Genomic DNA, 25,323 nt, shown 5'->3' with positions numbered 1-25,323 from the left:
CCCCCAAGCCTACATGGAACAGTGGGGCTTGTGAGGAAGAACCAGGACCAGCACTTTGTGGACACGGAGAGAGTCCATAGCCTGCCCTTGCCCCCAAGACAGGAGCCCCGGCGGGGGAGGGGGGGCGGAGGGAGGGAGTGGGGGCGGTGGGGGGTGGGCATCCCCACCATGCTTCTCCACACCCCCACCCCCGACCATGATGGCATGTGGTCGGTTGGATCCGCCACCCACTTCTGGTCACCTGCATCCCTTTGGCACTGGGATGGCGCATTCGGGGTGCCACGTGGTCACCTAGCAAGTGGGCCCATCCTGGGGCAGCCACAGAGCAGGGACTTGGGGCCTGAGTGGCCATATGGCCTCACTCGAGGAAAGCCTGTGCCCTTGAAGTCATGTGGTACCCCAGTTCCCACTTGAGTCCACGCAGCGTGAGCCCCTTGGGGAAGCACATTTTCTTCTGACTCAGCCCATCTGGCTGACCCAGAGGCCGAAGGCGCTGGAGGCGGGCTAGACCAGGGACAGTGGGAAGACCAATGCCTGGCCTTCCTCGGTGACGCCCAGACATGCCAGCCTGCTGCCACTCTGCTACTCAGCACAGTGGCTGGCGTCGGGTTCTCCCTCTCCTGGGCATCGCGGCCACAGGGGAGCAAACGATAGGATAGGAGCCCCATCTCTGTTCGCTCTGCCTCACCAGCAACGTGCGGTGGGGTGCCCAGAGCCCAGCAGGGACCACAGAAGTCCCAACCCGTGCATGCTATAAACCAGGTGGGGCAGAGTTGAGGCCCTGGCCCAGCGTGGAGGGAGGCTGGGTTGCGGGCTCTGGAGACTGGGCCAGGGTCGCGGGAGGGCAGGGACCACGGCCTTGGGCGATGTTCATTGGCAGGTGCTATCCTTGGGGCAGAGGCTCCTTCATCCTGGGTCACTTCATGGAGCACGTGGGCCAGTGCAGCTGCACCGTCCCAGGGGCCCACCCGTGCAGGGCGCCCAGCCTGGGGATGGTGCCACTCAGAGTCCGCTCCCCTCCAAACCTGGGGTGCCCTGTTGGGGTTCCAGGCAGATCCCCAGCCGTCTATCACTTCACGTGCCCCCACTCGGAGCGTGGTGCCCCCCCCCAGGGCCGGAGACGCTCACACCTGCCCACCAGATGCAGGAAGGAGCCCGGACACGGAGTCTGGGCCTGCCCGGGCGGGGAGGAGACACAGGGGTCCCAGAGCCCTGCCTCAGTCCTTTCCTTCCTGCTGCCCTGAAGGGAGGCTGGAGCAGACGAGGTGCCGTGAGCTTCTGCCTGGAAACGTCCATACACAGAAGGATTCCGATGAGAAAAAAAGGCACAGGGTGATTCCTGAGCAGAAGCCAGGCCCCGGGTGTCGCCCTCTGGGGTGAGGGCTCGGCGGAGGGGGCAGCCTCTCGCGTCTGAGGGATGACGGGGACACCCTGGAAGTGGTGTGGGGTCCCAGGTCCCGCTCCGGGAGAGAGTTCTCCTGCACGGCTGGCTCTTGGCACCTGGGAAGACCCAGCCAAGCCTAACAACCGGGGCCGTCGGCCCCCCATCCATCTCCCACCATCAAGATGAGTGCCTGAGAAATGGGGGTACACCCAGGAGCCACGGGGCACGGGGGACAGCTCCCCAACCCCATGGGCCCACAGCCAGCCCTGATCCAGAGACTAGCCCCGAGGGGCACCCAGTAACCTGAAACCCCAAAGACTCGAGGTTCCAGATGCCTCCTTTGGCACCCTAAAACTGCGTGGGCCTCTGGCCAGAGTCCGAAGGCCCCACAGCCCGAGCCAGGACCTGGCAGGAAGTTATGGGGCTGTGGTTTCAGCCGGCCCACTTGGGCTCCTTTCCACCAGGATGGGGAGTGTCTGCCCCAGGGAGCAAACTCACTCAAGACTCTCCCGTTTGTCTCTGGGGCTGGAGTGCAGGCTGGGCAGGCAAGCGGCAGCTTCACAGGACCTCCCGCAGGCTCGCCCCCATGCGCGCGCACACCGTGCTCCCTGGCAGCTGTCACTCGGGCCGGATGCCCGCTGGGCACGCTGTGGCGCTCCTGGCCCTGACCTGGAGCACTTACCGGAGCCTGGCCATCCCCCAGATTGCAGAATGTGGCCTCTCCTGCTCTCAGGTGAGCCCCGGCCCCCCCACCACCCCTATGCTGTGCATGGTCAGGTGGCCTCCCCGGCTCTCCAGTGTGAGGGCGTCGGTTCCTCCACAGGGGGCACTGGCCGGGCACCCCCACACGAACACGGCGGCAGGCAAGGGCCGCGGGAGGCCCTGGGCGATGAGGAGGCCGAGGGGGGCCTGGGAGCCCCTGCGGGGTGCCGGGCCCAGCCTGCAGCGCTGCCCTAGGAGATGTTTGCTGAGAGCCCCAGGGTGGGGGCAGGCTGGCGTACCTGTGAGCCGTCCCTCTGCCAGGAGCCTCCCGTGGCTTCGGCAAAGCATGTTTCAGCATCCACGGTGCGGGGCTTGCGTGCACAGCCCGCTCCGGGAAGGCTGCGGGAGTGTGCCCCCCTGGACCGGAGGGAGCCGCGGGGCAAGGATGCAGCTCAGGAAGGGTGGCGGCAGTGGCGGCCCCAGACTTTCGCACGGGCCAGCTGACTCAGCCTTACCTGAGGGAGGCGTTCAGCAGCACCGTGACCCAGGCGGTGCCCCCCGGCGCCCACAACTGGTCTCGGCGCGGTGGGGACGCAGCCTGGAAGGTGTCATGGGAACAGTGGGCGATGCAGCAGGGACATGCGCACAGAAAGGACATGAACGTGGGGCGGAGGGAAGTCTGAGGGCCCACTGCGTGCCCTGTGACCTCGGGGATTTGTGTTCTAACTGGTAAAGCGCACAACAAAAGATGTCGGTGGTGGTGACTGTGAAGGGGACTGGGGTGGCCTCCAGGGGCGGTGCCCAGGCCACCCTGGAGGCACTTGAGGACGAGTTCCCTCTTCTGGGAGGAACAGCAGCCTCACAAGCCCTGGGAGTGTATCCAGCAGAGGGTCCGGGGAGCTCAGCGAGGGGCTTGTGGGGGGGCGGAGCAGGGGGCCAGGCAGGGGCACCGGGCTCAGATCCGAGGTGCAGGGACCCGTGAGTGCCCAGGACAGTCTCCCTCTGGCTGCTGGTGGGACCGGTGGGTGCAGAGGAGACAGCTGGGTCCAGGTGGGGGGGATGGTGGTCTGGGCCCTGCCCACAGGGAGCTGGCTTGGCGGGGGGCGGGGGGGGGGAGGATCCTGTGCCCAAGGCGACATCAAAGTGGACCCTAGAACCTGACTTCAGCTTCTTGGCTGCTGGAGATGCTTCCTGAAGTGGGAGGCCCGGGGGAGGGGGGCAGATTTCGGGGAAGGAACCTTGGTTTTGCAAGGTGGGGCTTGAGAAGCCCATCAGACATGGAGAGCTGAGGGTGAGGGCAGCTGGGTGTGAGTGGAGGCCGCGCTGGGCCCCAGCCGAGGTCCCACATGGGGACAGGACAGGGTAGGACTTAGCCCCTTCGACCCAGCGGCTGTGAGGAGGAGAAAAAATCCTGGAGAAAAAGGGAGGAGGGGTAAGGGGAGAGCAGGGGCCCGGAGGGGGCAGGGTACGCAGCGCAGCGCGGGGAAAGGGGGTCTCTGCGCACTCAGCCAGGCCCTGCGGCCACCTCGGTGCCCGGCTGGGGGCGGGGTTGGGGGAAGAGGGGGTGAGGGGGCAGCTGAGCGGTGGGGGAGGGGCCCGCAGCGGGCTCAGAGGAGGGGTTTGCTCAGAAGGGAGGCGAGCAGGGAGAGGGGGGCAGCCTCTGGCGACCCCCGCGCCTGCGCCCAGACCCTTCCAGCCCACAAGTTCCCACGGGAAGACTGTTCCGGGGCCTGGGGAAGCGTTCAGTGAAAACCGTCCTTGCTGAGCTGACTTCGAGAGCTGGGGGGACAGAAGCAGAGGACCCCAGAGCCAGCGATGCCCGCGGCGCGGGGCAGGGGCCTCGGTGCTGAATGCGCCCTGGTGCTTGGGGTCACGGCCCCGTGGGCTGCGCAGAGCAGACCCGCCGGGGCCGGTGGAACCCAGGACAAGGTCCTGTCCTCCGGATGGAGCTCGGGGCCGGTGGGGGCAGCTTGGGGGGAGGGGAGAGACGCAGATCCCGCCCCAAAGACATGCTCCTGGAGGGAGGGTCCCTGCGTACAGACAGCCCCCAGCCTGGCCCGGGAAGCCCCGAGAAGTCCGACGGAAAACCCCGGGGAGGTGGGGGCGCGGCTACTTCTCTGTCCCCACCCCACCCACGGCAGGGCCCTGGGGCTCTCAGCCAGCCCCCCCCCACGCCCCACTCCCTGCCCCACTGGAGTTCCTGGTACACCAGCGACCCTGGGCCGCATTGCCCACAGGTGCTTTTCTGGCCTGACCTTTGTCCCTGCTCGTCCCTCTTTCTGTGTCCCAGAGGGGAGAGGGTCTGGGCGCTGAAGGGCCCACCGGCAGACGGCAGCCACCAGCGGGGGTGGGGGGGGATGTTGCTTAAGACACAGGGGCAAACAGGCAGTCCCCAGAGGGCAGGAGGTGCCCAATGGCCAGGACACAGGCATTCCACCTCTGGGGAAACACCCGGGCCCCTCTCCTTCTTGGAGCTCTGGGGTGGGGGTGGGGGGCGGTTTTAGGCTCAGGTCACAGGTAAGAAGACAGTGCATGCCGAGGAGAGATTCCCAGCATCTGAGGCTGAGGCAGGCATCGAGGGTGGCCAAGGGCCCAAGCCACTGCCCCTCCCTCATCCCCCCGGGGCTGCAGATGGGGCCCTGCTCCTGCTCCCCCTTGTCCCACCTCCAGGGCCTGCTGGACTGGGCTGCCCACCCCTACCCTCCCACCCCTGGGCTGCCGTGCCCCGGGGACCACTCCGTCCCATTCTGGAGAGGGCACCCCGGTTGGCTCAGCCCTTCCATCTGAGCAGAGCCCTCTTGCCACCCCCTGGGTCAGTGCCCTTGGGGTCCGGCCGTCGGGGTTCTGCTCCTCACCAGGGGGCCATGGGCAGGTCCGCCGGGGTCAAGACATCCAGTCTGGTCTGCTCCTCTGACCTTGGCAGGTTTTGGGGGAACTGGAGATTGGGGGGGGGACACATCAGCAGCCTCCAGAGAGATAACGGTGGCCAGAAAATGGGGGTGGTGACAGCGGGGTGAAGAAGGGCAGGGAAGGCCGAGTACAGCATCACACAGAAAACAAGTGTTGGTGGAAAACGAGTTGAGCTGACTCCCTGGCTTTTACCAATGCACCATCGTGACGTGGGATATTGATATCAGGGGCAAACTGTTGGGGCCACCTTCACAGCTTTTCTGTACATCTAGCACTGTCCCAAACTAGAAAGTGTATTTGGACCGGGGGTGGAGCAGGCGATGCGGCCACCAGTAGCCCCGTCTCCACGGATCCAAGGGGCAGGAGTGGGCCTGGCTTGTAGTCTCCATGTCCCCACCTGTGCTACCAGAGGCAAGTGCCGGAGCTCCGTTCTGAGCCCCCCAGCTGTCCGTGCTTCCTGGGTCCGCAGAAGGCCAGCTCTCCCGGAAGGGAGCAGAGGGCCGCCGCTCCTCGCTGCCACGTGTGGGGGCCGTGGCGCACAGGCCCCGCGCAGCGCGGTGCCCCGGGGCCCCAGCCACCCCGCCGCACCCTGCCGGCACTCTCCCCAACTCTGCCCTGGGGCATCACGGTGCAGTCCGCAGTGATGGTCACAGTGAGGTCCGCAGCCTGGACGTCCAGCCGCCTCCCCCCGGTGCCCAGTTCAGACGCCCCCTGTCCACGGGCCCCTCCGTCAGGCAGCGGTCTGGTGGGGGTAGGAGCCACGGAGGGGGGAGGCCAGCCTGGACAGGGAGTGTTCACGTGCTCTCAGCGGCCCTTGCTCCGCGTATTCCCGTGGCCCACAAGGCCCTGAGCACGCCTGCAGATTTCCTGATTCCTCTGGGGTCCCCCACACCCTTCCTCAACGTCTAACCTAAAGTGTAGTTTGCCGATGTCTCACAGTCTGGGTTGTGGCCCCGGCCTCAGAATGCAGGCTCCCCGAAGGCAGGGTGCTTTCCCATTTTCTTTCATTCGCGAACCCCAGCACCTAATCAGTGCCTAGGAGGTACTCAACCAAGGTTCGCCTAAAGAATGAATGGGGGGTGGGGTAGGGGTGCCTGGGTGGCTCCGTCGGTTGAGCGTCTGACTTCAGCCCAGGTCATGATCTCACAGCTCGTGAGGTCGAGCCCCATGTCGAGCCCCATGTCAGGCTCTGCATCGGGCTCTGCGCTGACAGCTGGGAGCCTGGAGCCTGGAGCCTGCTTCGGATCCTGTGTCTCCCTCCCTCTCTGCCCCTCCCCCACTCGCATTCGGTCTCTGTCTCTCTCAAAAATAAACAAATGTTAAAATTTTTAATAATAAAAAAAGAACGAACTGGGGAGGGGGGAGGGGGCGCTGGGGAGCTTCCGGCACCAGCAGCGGAAGTTGGGAAGTAGTTGGCTCCGGCCGGTCTGGGTCGGGTCCCACAGTTTACTGACTGACCACTGAATGCAAGGCCTTGGGCTGGGCTTTTGTGGAGCCAGCACACGCGGACACGGAGGAGGAATGGGGGACTGTGGCACCCCCAGGCCCCTGCAGAGAGTGAGGGGCCGGGTGACTCTCCTGGCCCTTCGGGGCTGGGTTCAGGGGGCGGGACAGCAAGTGGCCGGGCTGACCTGTCACCCTCTCTCGTTCTGTCCTCAGGGCTTCGCCTGCAAGAACCGAGTGAACCGTGAGTACATCTCAGGCAGAGGGGGACTGGCTGCCTTTCCAGCCCTCATCCACCCAGGTCACCAGGGTCCCCTGTCCCCTCCCAGGGGCCAGAGCAGGGAGGCCTTCCTGCTCTGCACGGGCCTTCCCTGCCTGCCTCCCAGGACAGAGCATCCCCCGGATGTCCCTGCCCACCACCTGGCGCACATGGGCAAGGCCCCCAGCTCACAACAGCGGTGTGCCTGCAGACACAAGTCGCCCCTTCCTACTTCGTTGGACGAGGCCACTTTCCAAAGGGGCCACGCAAGTTGCCGCCCCAGCAGGAGTATCTGGAAACCTCCATTTCCTCTTGTCAACTTTTCCAGTTTTGTCCAATGCAAAATGGCCCCCATTTAAATATAGCTTCGTTGTCAGTCACGGCCTTGGCCCACGAGTGTGGTCCGGCGTGTCCCCGGGGTGCCCCTCTCACCAGAGCGCGTCCCCGTTTCCCGTTGACCCGTAAGGCCGCGTACGAGTTTTCCAGTTGGACGCGGTCTCATTTACCAGTCTCCTCTTAATGGGTTTTGTGGATCTGGGGGGATCTTTCAAGAAATTCTTCCCGGTCCTGAGGGGGTGACACCGTCGCCCTGTTTCCTGCTTTGCTGTGTTTCTAAAGGTTTTCAGGTGTCGTTTTCCTTTAGCTCTTTAATTCCCTGGGGTCTGTTTGCCGTCGGGGCTCCATCAGCGGGGCCCGACCACTTACCGCTCAGGTTGTGCGCTTCCTGCGCCCACGCGGGGCCCGCTTTTCCAGCGGGGGGAGGGGGTGGCTGCCTCTGATCCCAGCTGGTTCCCGACGACGGAGCGAGTCTCCCTCGTTCCTTCCTTTCCTCACCTGTGCCGCGAGATGCGGTGGCGGTGCGCGCCCGCGTCCCTGAACCCGCAGGTGCAAACTGGACGGTGGGGGTGACACGGAGGCGTGGCCCCAGGTGAGCTGGCTTACCTGCGGCTGCGCCCCCGATGGCGGGGGGGAGGGGGGGACGGGGGCACAAAGCCCAGGGCTTTGGGCTGGGCTTTTGCGGAGCCAGCACACGTGGACACGGAGGAGGAATGGGGGACTGTGGCACCCCCAGGCACAAGGCCTCCCAGCCATTGATGACCCCCCGCGGGAAGGCGCACCTGCCCCCTACCCCGGCCCCTAGACCCGCGGCGGGAGCGGGAAGGCGCACCTGTTTCCCCCACTCCCCACCCCCAGACCCGCGGCGGGAGCCGGGTGTCGGCGCCCCCCCAGTGCCAGGACCCCTCGTGAGACGGCCCCACACCGGGGAGCTTGAGGTGCCCTCGAGGCTGAACAGAGAACAGGGCGAGGACCGCAGAGGACGTGGACGGGGCGGGGGGCGGGGGGAAACCGTCACCCCGCTTCCAAACGCTGCACCAACACGACAGGAGAGGGCGCTCTGTGGCCGGAGCTGCGCCTCCTGCGGGAAACTCAGGAAAACTGGTGTCAGGGACAGAGGCCAGACCCCTCACGGTGACATAAAAGGGTACAAGGAATATAACAACGTCCCAACGGACGATGGAGGTGCACCAGAAAGGCACGCAAACTGTAAACTTTTATTTCAAAGTTAGAAATTCTCGGAAGTGAGGTGACAGCACCCAGAATGAGAAATAAAGGAAAAATAATTTTAGAAATGAAGACTTACAGTAGAAGAACCTGCGTGAACAGACCCGATATTAAACACCCAGAAGGGATACAAGGTGAAAAGGGGAAATTTACAAAAATAAAGAACTGAAAGAGAGGTTACAATGATGTGTGAATAGATGGTATGTGTCGTAGGTTGGCGGAGAATGTCCAAAATACGGCTGATGTGCATTTCTTCTTTCTGAAGAAGCAAACCAAGGCCACAGAACAGATACTAAGCACTACACTTCCCGGAAGATTTCAAAAAGTTTTTTTCTTGAACCTAGCTATTGAAAAGGCAAACCATGAACCCAAGAATATGGATTCTGAATATCTAACACCAAAACGTATTCTAGTAAGATTACTGGATCGTAAAAAGAAAGAGAGAAATCTTTTGGGCAGGTAGGCAAAAATAGCAGACAACTTACAGTGGAAAGAAAAGTATATTAGATCATACTCTTCAACATTTTCCACCAGAAGGACAGTCAAACTGTAACGCATGGTGCAGTGAATATTACCACAATGTTGTATTCCGATCATCAGACTTGCTAAGGGACTGGATCTTAATGATCCCAAACTCAAAAAAGTAAAGATAATTATGTGACCCAGTAGAGGTGCGGTGGACACATCAGCCATATTGTAATGTATAAATGTGTCAGATCAACGGGTTGTGTATCTTAAATTTACACAATGTTGTGCGTCAAGTATATTTCAATAAAACAGCCAACGTTCATGTACAGCACAACAAGCAGGGACACCCGGAATATTTCCCCCAGGGGCCCCTATGAGGCACCTGCTAGGAATCTGTTCCCATGAGGAACAGCCAAGCCGCCTGATGAGACGAACGTGGGAATTAGGTGTGTAAATTACATACGCGGCTATTTGCGAGACTGAGACTGTATGTTACAAGACAGACAGTGTGGAATGTCACGGCTTTATGTTCTGATGATGTAGGTAGGGAACAACCATGAAAAGTGGGGAAAGATGAGAAAAGTATATGCCAAGACATGTTTTTACCGTTTCTCATCATCCTGACTGTTGGTGCCGTGACTAAGACTTGCGCCTGTAATGTTGTTTGCATACAGCCAGCGACAGTTAGGACGGGTTTGCCTTGTATTATCTCGTGTCCCTGAGCATCCACATTTCAGCATGGAAGAAAGGAGAGGCAGATGTCCTATCGAAAAGGTGAAGTAAAACCTTTACTCTGAATTGGTGACATAAGTATGACCTCGTGAGTCATACTTACATTTATATAAATATATTGCCACTCTTTCCACAGAAAAATTCTAGAACCAGTGACCAACGCATAGCCATGAGCCTCCGTAGTGCCCAGACTGTGGTCTTAAAATACCATTTCCCACCAGAAGGAACCAGGCAGGGCTTCTGAGGGAAGGGGCTGATTCCCAGTCTGGGGCAGAATGAGTTTGGAAGAACCTGGGACATCTTGTCATAGCAGAGAGCAAGGAAGCTGTCAAAGACTGTGGTGCTTGTCAAAGGTACTTGGGAGACATCCTGAAGACCCTATTAGCCAAGTGGATATTATTTGAGCTTTAAAAAAAGAACAAGAATTGCAATAAATTGCAACCCATGTGTAAACCCATGTATTCATAATGATAACGTTCAAAAAAAAAAAAAAAAAAAGGAACTCTTCATCCTCCCTGATCAAGCCTTGATTCTGCCTTGTGCGAATGCCACCTGGGAGTAAGTAGGTATTCCAGCTCATAAGTGGAAACAAAACCGTAGAATTCGATCACCGTTTTGCATCTCCCAGTGACAGAAGTGCTGGTGACAGCTAGCGCTGTCACAACGTCACATGTGGCCGAGGTCCAGACACAGCATGCCTCCTTGTGATGGCATTCAACACCAGCTCTAGCCTGCTGAAGATCTAGACCCTGAGAGCAACCAGACCTCTGGGTCCTGCTGCTGATTTGCCAGGAATACAAGGGCCTCAAGACGGGTGCTGGGCTGCACCCCTGAGGGCGCCTGGCCGGGAGGCCGATTCGGCAAAGGGGAGGAGACATGTAGACAGACTGGATAAGCCAAGTTTGACAACCAGACAAGCCTCAGGTATAGTGTGTGAAGAGTGTGATCAAACCATAAAGAAATGCAAAATCGTTACTACGGAAGTCAGCGTGCTCGTTCTGGAGTGAATGACGGGGTTTGATTGGCTGGGGACTGGCTGTCTGGTGATGATCAGGCCATCTGCTCTGTAATAATTCACAAAGCTGTTTTTTGGGGTGAGCTTTTCGGTATCTAAATTTCATTTTTACATTAAAAAGCTTTAAAAAAAAAAAGGGTCCTAACATTTTATACGCTCTCACTCCTCCAATATGAATTTTTGATTATTTGTCAAATTTACTGAAATTATCAGTAGGTATTTTCCAATGTGTGTATTTTTTAATATTACCAAACAATTAACTCAGTTCCATGTTACCTGGACCATCAGTTTATCCTCAGAGCCCCCAGGTTAGGGGGGCTTACCTCATTAACATAAACTCAGGTGTGGTTGAAAGTGGTTTGTTATAAAGGACCAAAGACACCTTCCAGGCTCTTATCTCTTGGGAAATTCCAAGGGTTTTAGGATCTTTGCACCAAATAATGGGCACAGACCAATATATATTTATTATTAGTTACAACATTACACATTTTGATAGGAATTGCATTGAATTTATTACTTAATTTGAAACAGAAATGACATCAGAGTTGAGTCTTCCATCCATGAACATGGTATGCCTTTCCATTTATTTACGTCTTCCTCAAAACATTTATTCATGGTCTTTAGAGGCAGAAGGATACTGTAAACGGTTTCCTTATTTTAGTGTATTTTCAGGTTGGTTTTGCTTGTGTAGAGCAATGCTGTTTTTGTATATTGATCTTGTGTCCAACACATTTGTTAAAAACTCTTTGTTATTTCAGGGATGCCTGGGTGGCTCAGTTGGGTAAGCGCCCGACTCTAGATTTCACTCAGGTCATGATCTCACAGTTCATGAATTCGACCCCCACGTTGGGCTCAGTGCTGGCAGCATGGAGCCTGCTTGGGATTCTCCTCTCTTCCCTCTCTCTGCCCCTCCCCAGCTCCCTCTCTCTCTCTCTCTCTCTCTCTCTCTCTCAAAAAACAAAACAAAACAAAACACCTCTGTTATTTCTAATAAATTTCCTGTTGAGTCTCTTAAGTTTTATGTATAAGTAATTGCATATTCTACAAATGATGACAGTTTATAAACGTATGATTTTTGTTTGTTTCTGGTCTTATGGCCCTGGCTCCAATCACCAAGACAATGTTAAATGGGGAACCCTTGTCTTAGTTCTGATATTTATGGCAACGACTCCCAAGGCTTACCATCAAATATTAGGTGTATGAGGCCTTCGAAGTAGACGGCCTTGATCTAGACAAGGAGGTGCCTTCCTTTTCCTAGTTTTTTAAACATTCTTTTTAAACTTTGTGCATCTGTGAAGATAATCATATAGTTTTCCTCCTTTAATCTTTTAATGAGGTGAATTGTCCTGATAGATTTCCTCATGTTGACTACACTTACAGTCCTGAAACAAATCCTATCTGGTCATGTCTACTAAATTATTAAATCAAGTTGCTAAAATTTTATTTAGGATTTGCAACCATGTTCATAAGGGAGACTTTTACTTTATTGTGTGAGCCTGTTCAGAGCTAGCTGTGACCTCTGTCCTGCCCCTTCCCTCCCCTTCTGGGACGCCCTCAGACTCATCTTGGCCATTTTACTTCTTTCTCCACATTTCTTCATGTGTCTGCTGTGTTCCCCCCACACCACACCCCCACCTTTTTTCTCTCTGCCGCCCTCTGGATCATTTGCTGTGATCATTCACTTCTCTAAGTCTCTGTTTGCTGAGGTCCAGTACGCTCTTAAAATCGTTTGTTGCATTTTTAATTTCTATTTCTGTGGGCTTCATTTCTAGAAATTGTTTGTTTCTTTGGAATATGCTTGGTCCCTCTTTGTAGTTCTCCCTACTGCACGTTTTTTCAAGCTTGTCTCAGCATGGTTGGTCTGTAGCTCACATCCGAGGTACCTGTCACCGGAAGGCTCTAGGGGTTGTCCAATGCCTGTTTCTGCTGGTTCTCCCTCTTAGCACTTTGTTTTCTGGCCTATTTATCTTTAAATATGTCTGCTCGCACCTGGGTGGCTCAGTCAGTTAAGCATCCAACACTTGATTTTGGCTCAGGTCATGATCTCATGGTTCATGAGTTCAAGCCCCCGTGTGGGGCTCTGTGCTGACAGGGAGGAGCCTGCTTGGGGTTCTCTCTCTCTGCCCCTCCCCCACGTGTGCTCACTGCCTCTAGGGCTCTCTCTCTCTCTCTCTCTCTCTCTCTCTCTCTCTCTCAAGGTAAATAAACTTAGAAAATAATTTGTGTGCTCAATGCCCTTGAGAAATGATTCTTGGCATTCTCCAAGGCCTACGATGAAGGGGCTTCTCCAGACCAGATTCACGTCTGTTTCTGAGCGGTACCCAGGGGTAGTGCCTGACGGTCAGGGCCATCGGGACCATTTTGAATTGAAAAACAGGTTGAGGTCTCTCGGACCTTCCTAGAGATGCAAACCAGGGCTGGGAACCGGCACCCTAACCCACCAGAGGTTGCGGGAAGCTCTCTCTTCCTCCCTGCCTGCTCAGACCAGCCACCGCCGCACGCGGCCAAGGGTTGGGGTGTCCCTCCCGGCTCCCCCCACCCAGGGCGACACGGGGGCAGCTCTGTGATGCCCTCAGCAGACGTGGCTTCCTGTGCACTGCATCCCTCTGCCCTTTCTCAGGCTGTGGCCTGAGGATCCTGATTCTTTCATCACCTTTCACAAGCTTTGGGGAGGCTTTTTATATGTACGGCTTTTCGTCCAGCAGGAGCTGTCTTCAGCAGCAGGCTGGCCCAAAGGGCCGGGTCCACCGCGTCGCGGGAAGCGAACCCCCGCTCGTTTTTAAACACACAGAAGCTTTCTTTCTCCTCCTCTTCCTTTGTCAATATGCGTTTGAATTCACCATCATGTTTGATCAACTCCTGTGTTCCCTGTTCCCTTTTGTAACCTACTTCTTCCTTTTGGGGTCCCATTTTCTGCTTTTTAAAATACATCTGTTAGGCCTTCTTCTAGTAAGGCCCTGCGGCAGTTCTGAAAACCGTTTAGAGACCACGTGTGTTTACTTCTCCCTGGGTCTTCGTGATAGACTTGGGGTTCACGATGATATCCACAGAATGACTGTCTTGTTTCCCGGTTTTGCACCACAAATAGTCTAACATGCCTGTATCTCTTTGCCTTTCCTCTAGATACTCTCTCCCCATTTTGTCAGCTAACTGGGGACAAGAGCCTACTCTTAGACATTTTATTGTGAATAAGCAGCTGTCCGGGGTGCCTGGGTGGCTCGGTCAGCTAAGCGTCCGACTTCTGCTCGGGTCACGATCTCAAAGTTCGTGGGTTCGAGACCCACATCGGGCTCTGTGCTGATGGCTCAGAGCCTGGAGCCTGCTTTGGATTCTGTGTCTCCTTCTCTCTCTGCCCTTCCCCCACTTGTGCTCTGTCTCTCAAAAATGAATAAATGTAAAAAATTATTTTTAAAATAAGCAGCTTTCCATCCATATAGTTCACTATTTTCCACGCTGACCACGAGCCTTTCTTTTCAATGGCTCTACCTTTTTTTTTTTTAAGATTTTATTTTTCAGTAATCTCTACACCCAGCGTGGGATTCGAACTCCCAACCCCCAGATCAAGAGTCACGCGCTCCTCCAACTGAGCCAGCCAGGCACCCCAAGCCTTTTTAAAAAAAATTATTGCTTTATTTTTCCCACTTCTGGTCTTGTATAAATTAAAATTTTTTTAAATGTTCATTTATTTTTGAGAGAGAGACACACACACACAGAATGCAAAGCAGGCTCCAGGCTCTGAGCCCCGAGCTGTCAGCACAGAGCCCGACACGGGGCTCAAACCCACGAACTGCAAGATCATGACCTGAGCTGAAGTCGGACAGCTAACTGACTGAGCCACCCAGGCGCCCCATGGTCTTGTACAAATTTAAACTGGGTTGGGAGAAACCCGCTCTTCTGGGGCCCAGCTCAGCACAACATCTCGCCAAGGACACCACCTGCCTCTTGTGCATACTGTAGACGAACAGGAAGGAGGAAATTGCTTTACGGCATTATTGACATACAGCCGACCTAAAACAAACTGTATATATTTTAAATATCCAGTTTGCTAAGGTTTTACGTGAAGCCTGTGAAACCATTACCTCCGTCAGGATAATGGACAACCACATATCTGCTTTCTTTCCATAGCGATTAGCTCACATTTTCTCAAATTTTAGACGCATGGAATCAGGCAGTGGGTACTCTTGTGTCTGGATTCTTTCACTCTGCGTAATCATATCTAGATTCATCCGTGTGTGGCGTGTGTCAAAAGCCCGTTGCACTGGATGGCTACACCACGGTCTGGTTGCCCAATCACCTGCTGATGAACATTTGTGCTGTCTCCAGGTTTCGGCTTCTAAAAACGAAACCACAATCAACATTCATGGGCAAGCCTTTCTCATCACTCTGGGGTGAATATCAAGGCATGGAATGTCTGCATCGTATACTAGAAGGTGTATACTTACCTTCTAAAAAATTGCCAAATCGTTTTGTAAAGTGGTTGTGACATTTTCTGTTCCTGCCAGCAGTGTGTGAGGATTCTTATTCCTGGACATCCTTGTCTACACTTGGTGTGGTCGGTCCTTTCCATCTGAGCCATTCTACAAGGTAACACTAGCTCATTGTGGCTTAAGTTTGCATTTCCCTAACGTCTATCGATGTTGAGCATTTCCTCACGGGCTTCTTTCCCACTTTTATCTTCCGTGGTGAAGAATCTGTTCATTATTACTCTTTACTGGGCTGTTGGTTTCCTTGTTATTAAATCTGGAGCGCTCTTCACAGGTTCTGAATACGAGTTCCTTACCAGGTATATGATTTGCAAGTATTTTCCCTCAGTCGGTGACTCGTCTTTTCATTCTCTTACCAGCATCTTTGAAAGACGAATCTTTGGCAGGCATCCAAATGTTTTTATACGTTGCTTTTTCATTTTCATTCAGTTCACAGTAATTTCTTATTTCCCTTTTCATGTCTTCTTTGTCCCAAGGGTTATGTAGAAGTGTATGGTTTAGTTTTCAAATATTGGGAAATTTTCCAGAAATATTTTATTGATTTCTAATTCCATTTTGATCAGAGAAGATGGTTTGATCTGAATCCTTTTGAATGTACTAAGACTTTTATGTGCCAAAATATAGTCTCTCTTGATAAATGTTCCATTTGAAAAGCATGCAGACTCTGCTGTCGTCGGTGGGGTGTTCTGTAAATGCCAATCAAGTCAAGCTGGTAGGTTGTGCTATACAAGGTCACTCTATTCTTTCCGGTTTTCCGCCTGCTAGTTCTGTCAAGTATAGAGGAAAGACTATTGCAGCCAACTATAGTTGTGGGCTTGTCTCTTCCCCCCTGTAGTTTTATCAGTTTTGTTTTATGCACTGTGAAACTATGATATTATGTGCATGATATCAATCCTGGATGTTGTGTCCTCCTGATGAATGGTTCCCTCTATTACTGTGAAATGAATATCCTTATCCCTGATAATATCCCTGATAATATCCCATTCTTTGCCATGAAATCCATGTTGTCTGGTAACAGCTACTCCAGCTTTCTTTTGATTAGCCTTAGCATGTTGTGTCTTTTTGCATTTGTGTCTTTCTATTTAAAGTGTATGTCTTATAAGCAGTTTACAGTTGGGTCTTGCTTTTCTGTACAGTCTGAAAATCTTTGCCTACCTGTGGTATTAAACATTTACGCTTAATATGATTATTGAGATGGTTAGGTTTTTTAAATTTTTAAAATGTTTTTATTTATTTTTGAGACAGAGAGAGACAGAGCACGAGCAGGGGAGGGGCAGAGAGAGAGGGAGACACAGAATCCGAAGCGGGCTCCAGTCTCCGAGCTGTCAGCGCACAGCCCTATGCGGGGCTCGAACTCACCGTGAGATCATGACCTGAGCTGAAGTCGGATGCTCAACCGACTGAGCCACCCAGGTGCCCCGAGATGATTAGGTTTAATTGATCTTCTTCCTATTTGTGTTTTGTTCCATCTCTTCTTCATTAACCTTTTCTTGTTCTGCCTTATTAGTTATTTCTGTGTGTGTGTGTATGTGTGTGTGTGTGTGTGTGTGTGTGTGTGTGATTTCATTTTATCTTCTTAGTTGACTTATTAGTTCAAACTGTTATTTTAGTGATTGCTTTGGTGTTTTTTGTTTTGCTTTTTGGATTTTTTTTTCACATTTATAATATACATCTTTAACTCCTTCGAGTCTCCCTTCAAGTGACAATGCAGCACCTCAAAAATAACCTACGATCCTACCCTTGGCAGCTCCACTTCTGCCCTCTGGGCATTTGTGCTGTTGTAGTCACACCTTCTCCCCCTCATGATTTTTTTCATCTTTCTTACACTTGGCACTCACCAAGCTTCCTGGATCTGCGAGTTTACAGTTTTCATCAAGTTGGGAGATATCTATCACTTCTTCAAGATTTTGTTTCATTCCCCCTTCCTCTGGGGATTCCAGTTACACGTGCATTAAGCCACTGAAGTTGTCCTGCCAATGCTTCTACTGTTATACCATCATCATCATTATCTCTTTCCATTTACTTTTGGATACTTTCTATTGCCATGTTAGGTTCTCCGGTCTTTTTTTTTTTTTAATATCTCATCTGCTATTAATCCCATTTGATGTATTTTTTCATCTCAGACATTGTAGTCTTTCTCTAGAAGTTGGATTGGAGATCTATCTACCTATCTGTCTAATCTTCCATATCTATAATTAACTTTTCGAACATACGGAATACAGTTATAATAATTGTTTTAATGTTCTTGACTAACAATTCTAATACCTGTATCAGTTTCAATTAATCGATTCTTCTCATTATAGATTGTATTTTCCTGGTCCCTTGCATGTCTTGTAATTTTTTATTGGATGGCAGACATCGTGAATTTTACCCCGTGATGTGCTGGATATGTATTTTTGTTCGTACAAATACTGTTGAGGCTTTCCTGGAATACAGTTAAGTTGCTTGCAAACAGCTTAAACTTTTTGGGGTCTTGCTTTTAAGACATGTTGGGCGCGATGAGCGCAGCAATCAGTCTGAGGCTAATTGTCCCCTATTGAGGCAAGACTCGCGTGTGTGGCACCTACCCAGTGCCTGGCTGAGAACAGGAACTATTCTCGGCCCCGCACGCGTGCAGGACACTCTTCCCTCAGATCCTCTGGGCCGGTTCCTCCCCTGCCTCCGGTAGTTCCCTCACACGCGTGTGCTGACCTGTGCCTGGCAGGGTGGACGTTCTTCGCGGTTCTCTCCGAAGCCTTCTCTCCTGTCTCGCACTCCGTCCTGCTAGTGCTGGTGCTTTGGTCAGCCCAGGCTCTCTGCCCGTTTCCTCGACTCAGGGAGAGTGCCAGGCTCCCCTGGGTCCCCTCCCTCCACCACAGCCTGAAAACGCTCTCAAGACACTGTCGCATGTGCGGAACTCACGTATGTGTCCCCTGTGTCAAGGACATCGCTCTCCTTCTTTTCCTCGTGTCATGTCGTGAAACCACCGCTCCACACATTTTGTCTGGTTTTCCAGGCTGTGTCAGGCAGGAGGGTAAACCTCACCACCGTGACTCCATCTTGGCCCCAGTGGGATCCACGGAGCTGGACTTCTTTCCCATGAACGTATTCAGATCTCATGGAGTCTGTTTCTGAAGCCAGTCAGTATGGGCCCTGTTGAGTGACAGGCTCCACGGTGCCTTACCTACCACAGCATGTTTGCCCGTGCCCCCGTGGTCGGGCCACTGCCCTCCTGCAAAGACCTGCCTTCTCCATGGACCATCTGCTTGCATTCCATCTGGAGAAGGTCCCTGAGCAGAAGCAGCCTGTGGCCCCAGGCTTGGGGACAGATGGCTGCTCTGTGCCTTCAGGTCGGCGCCTCAGGCCTCGAGCGCTAGGGCCTTTGAGGAGCCTCCGTTCCCGCCTCAGTCTCACCGCAGAGGCGTCTGGTCGCCATCTTCCTCCCCTCCCCCTTGATTTGCGCGGCAGCGCCTCAGCCTGGTCTGACAGGCTGTGGTGCCTGCACTTCCCCTGAGTTCTGTCCCCGGTGACGTCCTCCTCATATGCCCCGTGGGGACCCTGGGGGTTCTGAGCCCCCGAAGCACCCACCGAGCACACGCACCTTCCCCTCCCTGGACACATGGTCCCACCTCGGGGTTACTCCCTCCACCTCACGTGGCACCAGGACTCAAGGCCATCTCTCATGCCTGCAGACGAGCCACAGCCCTGCACGCAGGAGGGCACCCGGGCCGCTGACTCTGGGGGGCACAGGCCTCCCCAGGGCTCCACGGCTCGTGTGGAACTAACTCCACTGTCCCCCAAGTCCCCAGCTGCAAGCCCGGCCAAGTGAAGGCCACGACTGCTGCTCAGCCCCAGGGCCTGCCCCAGCCCCAGCCCCGCCAAGGCCTCCGGGCCAGTCCTGCCTGCACCAGGGCAGCCGCTGGCCTGTGAACAGAGCCCGAGGCTGCATGACATCGGGGTCATGACCCAGGGGCCCCCTAGCAGGCCTTTTCTGTTGCTCATCTTTGAAGATGGGCGATGGGGCTTGCCAGCTTATGGGAAGGCAGGCTCCATTCACCCCTGCACCCCAGGCAGGGCAGCAGCTACCCACACTCAGGTGTGGCCGGCTCCCGGGCCTGGCCCCACTCCTGATCCCCAACAGACAGTTGGCTCAGGGGCAGGTCCACTACTCACTGGGGGCCAGCTCCCTGATGGCTCTGGGGCGAGATGGTGAGGACCCCTCCCCAGACATGCCGCCCGAGGGCTCCCCCCAGGCCGGGCCACCCACACAGCCTAACCGGGGTGCTGGGGGGGAGAGCCCTGTGGCACTCACCCTCATCTCCCCTCCTCAGGGAACATTCTTAGCAGCTTCTGCCGGCAGTCCCCTTCGTCCATGTCCAGGTCCATCCTGGAGGCCCTGACGCTCTCCACTGCCATGAGGTGTGCCCCCCACGACGGTTGCTCCCTGCTCCTGCGTGTGCAGGCCTCCCTCACGCTGCACGGTGAGAGGCCTCGGGGTGTGCTGACTGTGAGGGGGGTGGGCTCCGGGCTCCTTTAGCCCCCAGCATCCAACGGGCCCGGTGGGGCAGGGCGGCCCCGCTAGCCGCACATCGAGGAGAGAGGAGAGGACAGGACTCACCGCCCCGTCTGACAAGCCCTGCCCGGTCCCTCCCTTCACCCAGAGAGCCTGCGGGGCCTGGAGGCCTGCTCCATGAGCCTCGACACCCAGGAGACCCAGTGTCAGAGCGTGCGGGTCTCAAGGGCCTCCCGCCGACTACATGTGGGGCAGCAGGTGAGGCCAGGGCCTGACCCACACCTGCCGGGCCACCCAGCCCAAGCCTTTGTCAGGCAGGAGCAGCTGTCCCGGGGCTGCCCCCCCTTCCTCGACACCTGACCGACCCGATGCCCAAGGAACGGGCACCCCTTCTGCGGGGCTCCGGCTGTGCCAGGAGGGGCTGGCCTGGCCGGGGGTGGGTAGGTGGAGACCCCAGGTGCGCCTGGCTCACACCTGCACCTGCCCAGCTCCAGGTGCACTTTGAATGCTTCGAAGTAAGCGTGGCCCAGAGCCTCTACGTCACCCTGAGGACAGTGCCCCACTTCTGTGGGGTCCGGCTGGACCAACAATACCATGTGGAAGGTGAGAGCCCCTGGGGTGGGCCCCGCACGGCCGCCTGCCGCTGGCGTCTAGGGGCCGACTCGGGGTGGGACACGCGAGGCCGGGGGCAGGGCCCCATGCTGCACAGCTCCCAGCAAGCGCCTTGGCTTAGCTCCGGGGTCACGGCCTCCCTGGAGAGGCGGGACTTCTTTCTGTGGAGCACATGGGCAGAGGCCCACCCGGGTGTGCGGCTCCTGGGGACAGAGTGGCTGGGCCCACCACTGCCTATGCGTTTGCAGACTGCAGAGACCAAGACGTGGGGAGGAACCTGCCCTTCTGCTTTGGTGAGGCCTCCTCCCCGGGTGGGACCACAGCCCCGCAGCCCCTGGGAAGCCCCACAGGTTGCTGCGGGCACCCACCGCCCTCCCACCGGGATCTTCTGCCCGCCCCACTTGGGAAATCACGATGGGTCCCCAGGTGCCTAGGGCTGGCAGGGGTCACCACCTCGAGGCTCTCAGGACAGGTGGGGACCTGTGCCCAGTGACCTCTAGTCCCAGCGTGGCCTCCACCTGCCGCCCGCCCGCCTTTTTGTAGCCGGGAAGTTCTCCTACTGGGTAGACCGCGGCCGCAAGGTCATTCTGGTACAGGTGCCCGAGGCTCCCGCGGACTCCGACTACTACGTGCGGCTCTGCCTCAAGTGGTTCACCTGTGAGGACGTGGGTGCCCCAGTGCGGGTGAGCCCGGCCTCGGACACCGCCTCGGGGCCCAGACCAAGTTCCGCCCCACACCCGAGCCCGGGCTCCACCCGCCCCGGGGCCCGCGCCCCACAAGCCCCAGGCCCCACCCACCCCGGGCCGTCAGGCCCCGCCCCGTCCCAGCCCAGGCCACGCCCACCCACTGGGCCCCCAGCCCCTGAGCCCTCCACTCCGCTGCAGGTGACGGTGAACAGGGTCTCCCGCGCCGTCTCTCTGCCCTACAGCCGAGAGCTGCCGTGCCTGTGCCTTGAGGTCAGTGAGCGTGTGGCCTTCACTGCTGGGAGGAGACGAGGGAAGGGCAGGACCTGCGCTGACCCCGGCCCCTCCCGCAGGGCTGGTCTGCGACCCCTGATGCAGTGCGGATGCAGGCCTGTCCCTTCGAAAATGGCAAGTGCCCCGTGGTGTGGAGTAGGGGGCGGGAAAGGTGAGCGCGTCCAAGGTGCCTGGCAGGGTGGGGGCCGGGCCGGCCCAGGTCCTTGAGCGTGCCTCGGGCAACACGTGGCCGAAGGGGTGTCCCAAGCAAGCCCTTTCAGTGGCAGAATCTGCAGACATGGGTGTGCTCGCGTGCGCGCGCCCAGCGTACACGTGTGCACGAGCCCCGGCCCTGCTCACCCGGAAGAAGAAGCAAGTGTTGTCGAGAGCGGCTCTCTGGGGGGTGGAGGAGTGTTACCCTGCGCTGGGCTCTGCTCCCTGACACCGCACAGGCACACGGACACACACACACACACACACACACACACACACACACACTTGGCCAGGGCCCAGAGACCCGCAGGGAAACTGCACCTGAGTCTCGACGTGGCCCAGCAGTTCCTTAAGCAGGTGCTGGGCTCAGCTGACTGGAGCCCCCCGGGAGGGTCCCTGCAGACACAGAGGCACTGTGGGACGCCATCCGCTACCACCCTGGAAGCCAGGCACTGAGCTGGGAGCCCGCCTGTCCCGTGAGCGGCCACGTGAGCCTGTGCTGGCGCCCGGAGCCAGGGGCCCTCTGCCACGAGCTGGAGCACTCCGGCCGGTCGGCACGGGGCAGGGTGAGTGGCCACCGGGCGGGGTGGGGGTGGGCACGGACGGCCAGGGCCTGACCCGAGCCCCCCCACAGGTGCAGTACCCGCTGGTGGACACACAGCCCCAGCTCTGCCTGAAGGTGAGTGGGCCGGCGCCAGCCTGGCGCTTAGGGGGAGGCAGCAGGGAGGCCGGCAGAGGGGTCGGCAGAGGGATCGGGGGCGTGGGGGCGGGGACGTGCAGCCACACTCACTCCAGACCTTGCCCGGCCCTGGGGTCCAGCCTGCCAGTGACCCCTCTGCCCCCCACCCTGGTCTGACAGCGGGTGCAGCTGAATGGTTCTGCGGGAAGGAGGCCCAGCCTGCCCGAGGCCCCGGCCACCCCCCACCTGCCACAGCTCACCCCTCATGTCCTCTCTGCAGTTCTCCACCAGCCGGGGCTTCTGGGTGAGGTGCCCTTTCGAACGACTAGGCTTCCCAGGTGAGCTCTCCATGGGGCCGCAGGGCAGGGAGGGCGCCTGGGCCTTTTGCTGTGTGGTTGCAGCAAATAATGCCCTTTTCTGCGCTCTGAGAGATGCCTCGTGGCCAGGCAGGCAGGATGACAGGGTGCCGGGTCAGTGAGAAGGGGAGTGGAAGTGGCGGGGGCGGGGGGGTTGCTGCTGGGCCTCAACCCTCCACCCCACAGCCTGGAAGATGACTGTCCGGCCAGCCGCGTCTCAGGACCACCTCCGGGTCACCTTCTTCTCGCCCAGTGCTGCCAGCTTCAAGGTGCACCTGTGTCACCAAAGGAAGATGTGGCCCCCTGCCTGCCACCCAGCAATCCAGGCCACGCCTCTCCCTCCAGCCTCAGTGAGCCAGGCGGGGTGGGCACCTTCCTGGGGAAGGTGGTTGACCCCTTGGCTTCCCTGGAGACCGCCTGGTGTGGAGGGGTGCAGGGCTGCTCTGCTGTGTGTGACACCTGTGTCCCTGTGCCATGGCGACACACTACGGCCGGTCTTGCCCCCACCCCCACTTCCCGCGACCTGCCCCTCTCCCAACCCAGGGTGGCTTCATGGCTGACTCCGTGGTTGCCTTCGTGGACATCCCCAGGGACGAGGCTTGTGTCCCCAGCACCTGCATCCAGGTGGGTGGTGCTGCCCCACCCTGCCCCCACCCACCTGCTCCAGTCCCAGACCTGTTTCCCTGCCATCAGCCCACAGGGGAACTCCTGCCCCCCAAAGCTCCTCTCCAGGCTGTCGCTCTGGGGGACACGGTTGGGGTGCAGGGAGGGGGCCGCGGGCTGACCGAGCTGCCCCCCCTCCGCCTGCAGGGCTGGAGGACCGATGTGCACTTCTCCACCCCCCAGCAGCTGTGTGATCTTCAATGCAGTGAGTGCCGGGCCTGGGCCTCGACCCCGGGGGTGCGGGGGCAGTGGACGCTCACGGGCCGCAGGAGGCCGGGGCTGGACCCCATCCTCAGCTCGGAGCCGGTCGCTGGCTCTCACTCTCAGGGCGGGGCTGGTGTGCGCTGCTCGGGAGACCGGGCGCCAGTGGGGGACAGAGGGGCCACCTGCCTTGGAGTCAGGCCAGGCTTCTGAGCCAGGGCGAAGCCAGGCCGGATGGGAGGTAGGGGCCCGGCCCCACCCCCACCCCCGAGGCCCGTCCTTGGGCACCCGCGGTACAGCTTCCTCCTCCCTGCGTGCCCACCCCCCCCCGGCCGGGGTTCTGGTTCCAACTGTCGGGGACCTCGGGACATCCATCAGCCCGCCTTCACCCACCCAAGCCGCTTAGGCCCAGACTCCTGGGATCTCGGGCTTAGCGAGAGGCAGAGCGAACCGTGTAGGTCCTGGCTGTGGCCCAGGAGGGTGGCCTCTGCCTGCGGGGCCTGAGAAGGGCACCGGGCTGTTAAGTGGGAGGGGGCATCGCCACCTGCATGTGTGGAAGCCCTCTGGCTGCTGACGGAGAGTGGACGGCAGGAGCCCTGGAGGGAGAGGGAGATGGGAAGGGGCGGGCTCGCACCCAGGCCTCCGGGCGGCTCGCACCCTTCCCAAAGCTGGTGGCCTGGCCAGGGCCTCTTACACCCGTGTCTTCCAACCCCTCCCAGCCCCCAGAGGAGCTTCTCAGTCGAGTCTGGGCCCCCGTTCCTCAGCCAAGATCCCCTCCAGCAGATCACAGGCCAGAGGGGCGACGGTCACCCCTGAGGGCCCGTATCTGGGGCGGGGCTCCACCGCCTGCCAGCCAGGTGACCTGGGAGCTGACCCCAGCCACTGCCAGAACCTCCATGCCACACCGGGTGAGTCCCAGGGTCCCAGGGACCGGCCTGTGAGCAGAGAGACCTGGCTGCTTTGGGGGTCTAGGTGGACTGCCCCCGAAGAAAGGACGGGCAGCCTGGAAGGGCCTGGAAGGGCCTGCCCAGTGAGCCCGGAGCATTTGGAGCCCACGGCTCCCTCTCCTTCCCCCGGCCACACAGCTGGGGGTGAGCTGGAGGAGGCTGTGCCCCCAGACAAGGTTGGTATTGTGTAGACTGAACCAGCACTCCCGTCCCTCTCTTTCCAGCTGCCACCCAGGGGACAGCGGACTGAGGCCCGGAGCCTCACGGAGCACAAGCAGGTGCCCTGGCTGAATGCTGGGGTGCAGAGGGCTCACATCTGGGGCTCCGAGCCTCCGGCAGCAAAAGCCAGGCCTCAGAACTTAGAAGTGGCTCGCCTGCACACGGGCTGTGGGGCCGGCCACCTTGCGTCTCCCCAGCCGCGCACAGCTCCCTGGGGGCCCTCAAGCGGGGCGGGGAGCTTTGGGTCAGATGAAGGGCCCTCAGCCCCTCCCTGAACCCCCTGCTGAAGGCCACGGAATGGCTGGGTGGGCTGCCCTCTCTCCCGGATGGCCTGGCCTCTGACCTGTCCCGTCTCAGCTTGGTGCAGGCTCCCTCCGGACCACCCGGGGTCACGGCCACCATCCCCGGCCCCTGCCTGAGCGCTGGAGAGCAGAGTGCGACCCCACACTTGCTACGGCTGACCAGGCTCCGTTGGCTCAGGACCACCCCCAGCCCCCGCCCAGAGCGCTCCCATACTGACTGTCCACATGCTAGCAGGGCGGCCCCCCACTGCCCAGGCGGGGCCTCCGCCCGGCCCCCTGCACCCACCCTCCCAGAGCTCAGGTCACCTTGCGCAGCCCAGCCAGTCGGGCCAAGGCTGGCCACTTCCTCTGGCCTCAGGGGCCACCCGCCGGGATGTGCCCTTCTCAGAAGTGTCATTAAGGGCCACTGTGTGCCATCTGTGCTCAAAGACCACAGAGGGACCCTTGGCCCTGCAGCGTGATTTCCACACCCAGGCCAGGGGTCGCCCAGCGGCCGGCCCGGCAGATGTGCCCCCACAGAACTGTCCTGCTTGCTCACAAGCACCGCCAGGCTGTCCCTCCTGCATCTGGAGTCCCGCTCGTGTCCACCTGACCACAGTGGCCCCCCAGCAGGCACCCCGGGCCTGGCCCCTTTCCTGCCTTTTGGGGGGTGGGGGTGGGGTGGCTAAAGCAGACCAGGGGTGGGCAAAACCAGTAAACACTTGTGCCCCGAGCTCGCCTCTT

The 25,323-nt window shown here is 57.9% G+C and overlaps 1 protein-coding gene and 1 long non-coding RNA gene across 3 annotated transcripts; one reads left to right on the top strand and one right to left on the bottom strand.

The window, feature by feature from the left end:
* The first annotated feature begins 164 nt into the window (after window positions 1–164).
* On the top strand, window positions 165–24,797 carry IL17REL (interleukin 17 receptor E like). Its single transcript, XM_045062552.1, has 17 exons — window positions 165–2,117; window positions 6,656–6,683; window positions 19,271–19,420; window positions 19,601–19,710; window positions 19,941–20,055; window positions 20,313–20,357; window positions 20,608–20,747; window positions 20,949–21,020; window positions 21,101–21,155; window positions 21,636–21,799; window positions 21,868–21,912; window positions 22,193–22,250; window positions 22,455–22,618; window positions 22,812–22,892; window positions 23,079–23,136; window positions 23,852–24,040; window positions 24,304–24,797. Exons 1-17 carry the CDS (start codon window positions 1,803–1,805, stop codon window positions 24,327–24,329), a joined length of 1,815 nt encoding a protein of 604 aa, XP_044918487.1. The 5' UTR covers window positions 165–1,802; the 3' UTR covers window positions 24,330–24,797.
* Window positions 14,453–20,763, bottom strand: LOC109501876. Of its 2 annotated transcripts, none has more exons than XR_006601225.1 (3): window positions 20,625–20,763; window positions 19,252–20,225; window positions 14,453–14,809 (listed from the first exon to the last, which is right to left on the bottom strand). It is a non-coding gene; the product is annotated as an uncharacterized LOC109501876 (long non-coding RNA). The 2 variants fall into 2 exon arrangements; XR_002160221.2 differs by lacking the exon at window positions 20,625–20,763 and having other exon boundaries at window positions 19,252–19,517; window positions 20,046–20,613.
* Window positions 24,798–25,323: the final 526 nt, after the last annotated feature.

This window comes from Felis catus, chromosome B4 (assembly GCF_018350175.1).
Source record: "Felis catus isolate Fca126 chromosome B4, F.catus_Fca126_mat1.0, whole genome shotgun sequence".
Lineage (NCBI taxonomy): Eukaryota > Metazoa > Chordata > Mammalia > Carnivora > Felidae > Felis > Felis catus.
The sequence above is the reverse complement of the archived record's forward strand: the minus strand, read 5'-3'. Positions and strand labels throughout refer to the sequence as shown.

Excerpts from the sequence above, each read along its gene's own strand:
- IL17REL (XM_045062552.1), top strand. The coding sequence starts at position 1,803 with ATGGGGCTGTGGTTTCAGCCGGCCCACTTGGGCTCCTTTCCACCAGGA. Across the intron at positions 20,358-20,607 it reads GAACCTGCCCTTCTGCTTTG|CCGGGAAGTTCTCCTACTGG; the intron begins GTGAGGCCTCCT and ends GCCTTTTTGTAG. Across the intron at positions 24,041-24,303 it reads GAACCTCCATGCCACACCGG|CTGCCACCCAGGGGACAGCG; the intron begins GTGAGTCCCAGG and ends CTCTCTTTCCAG.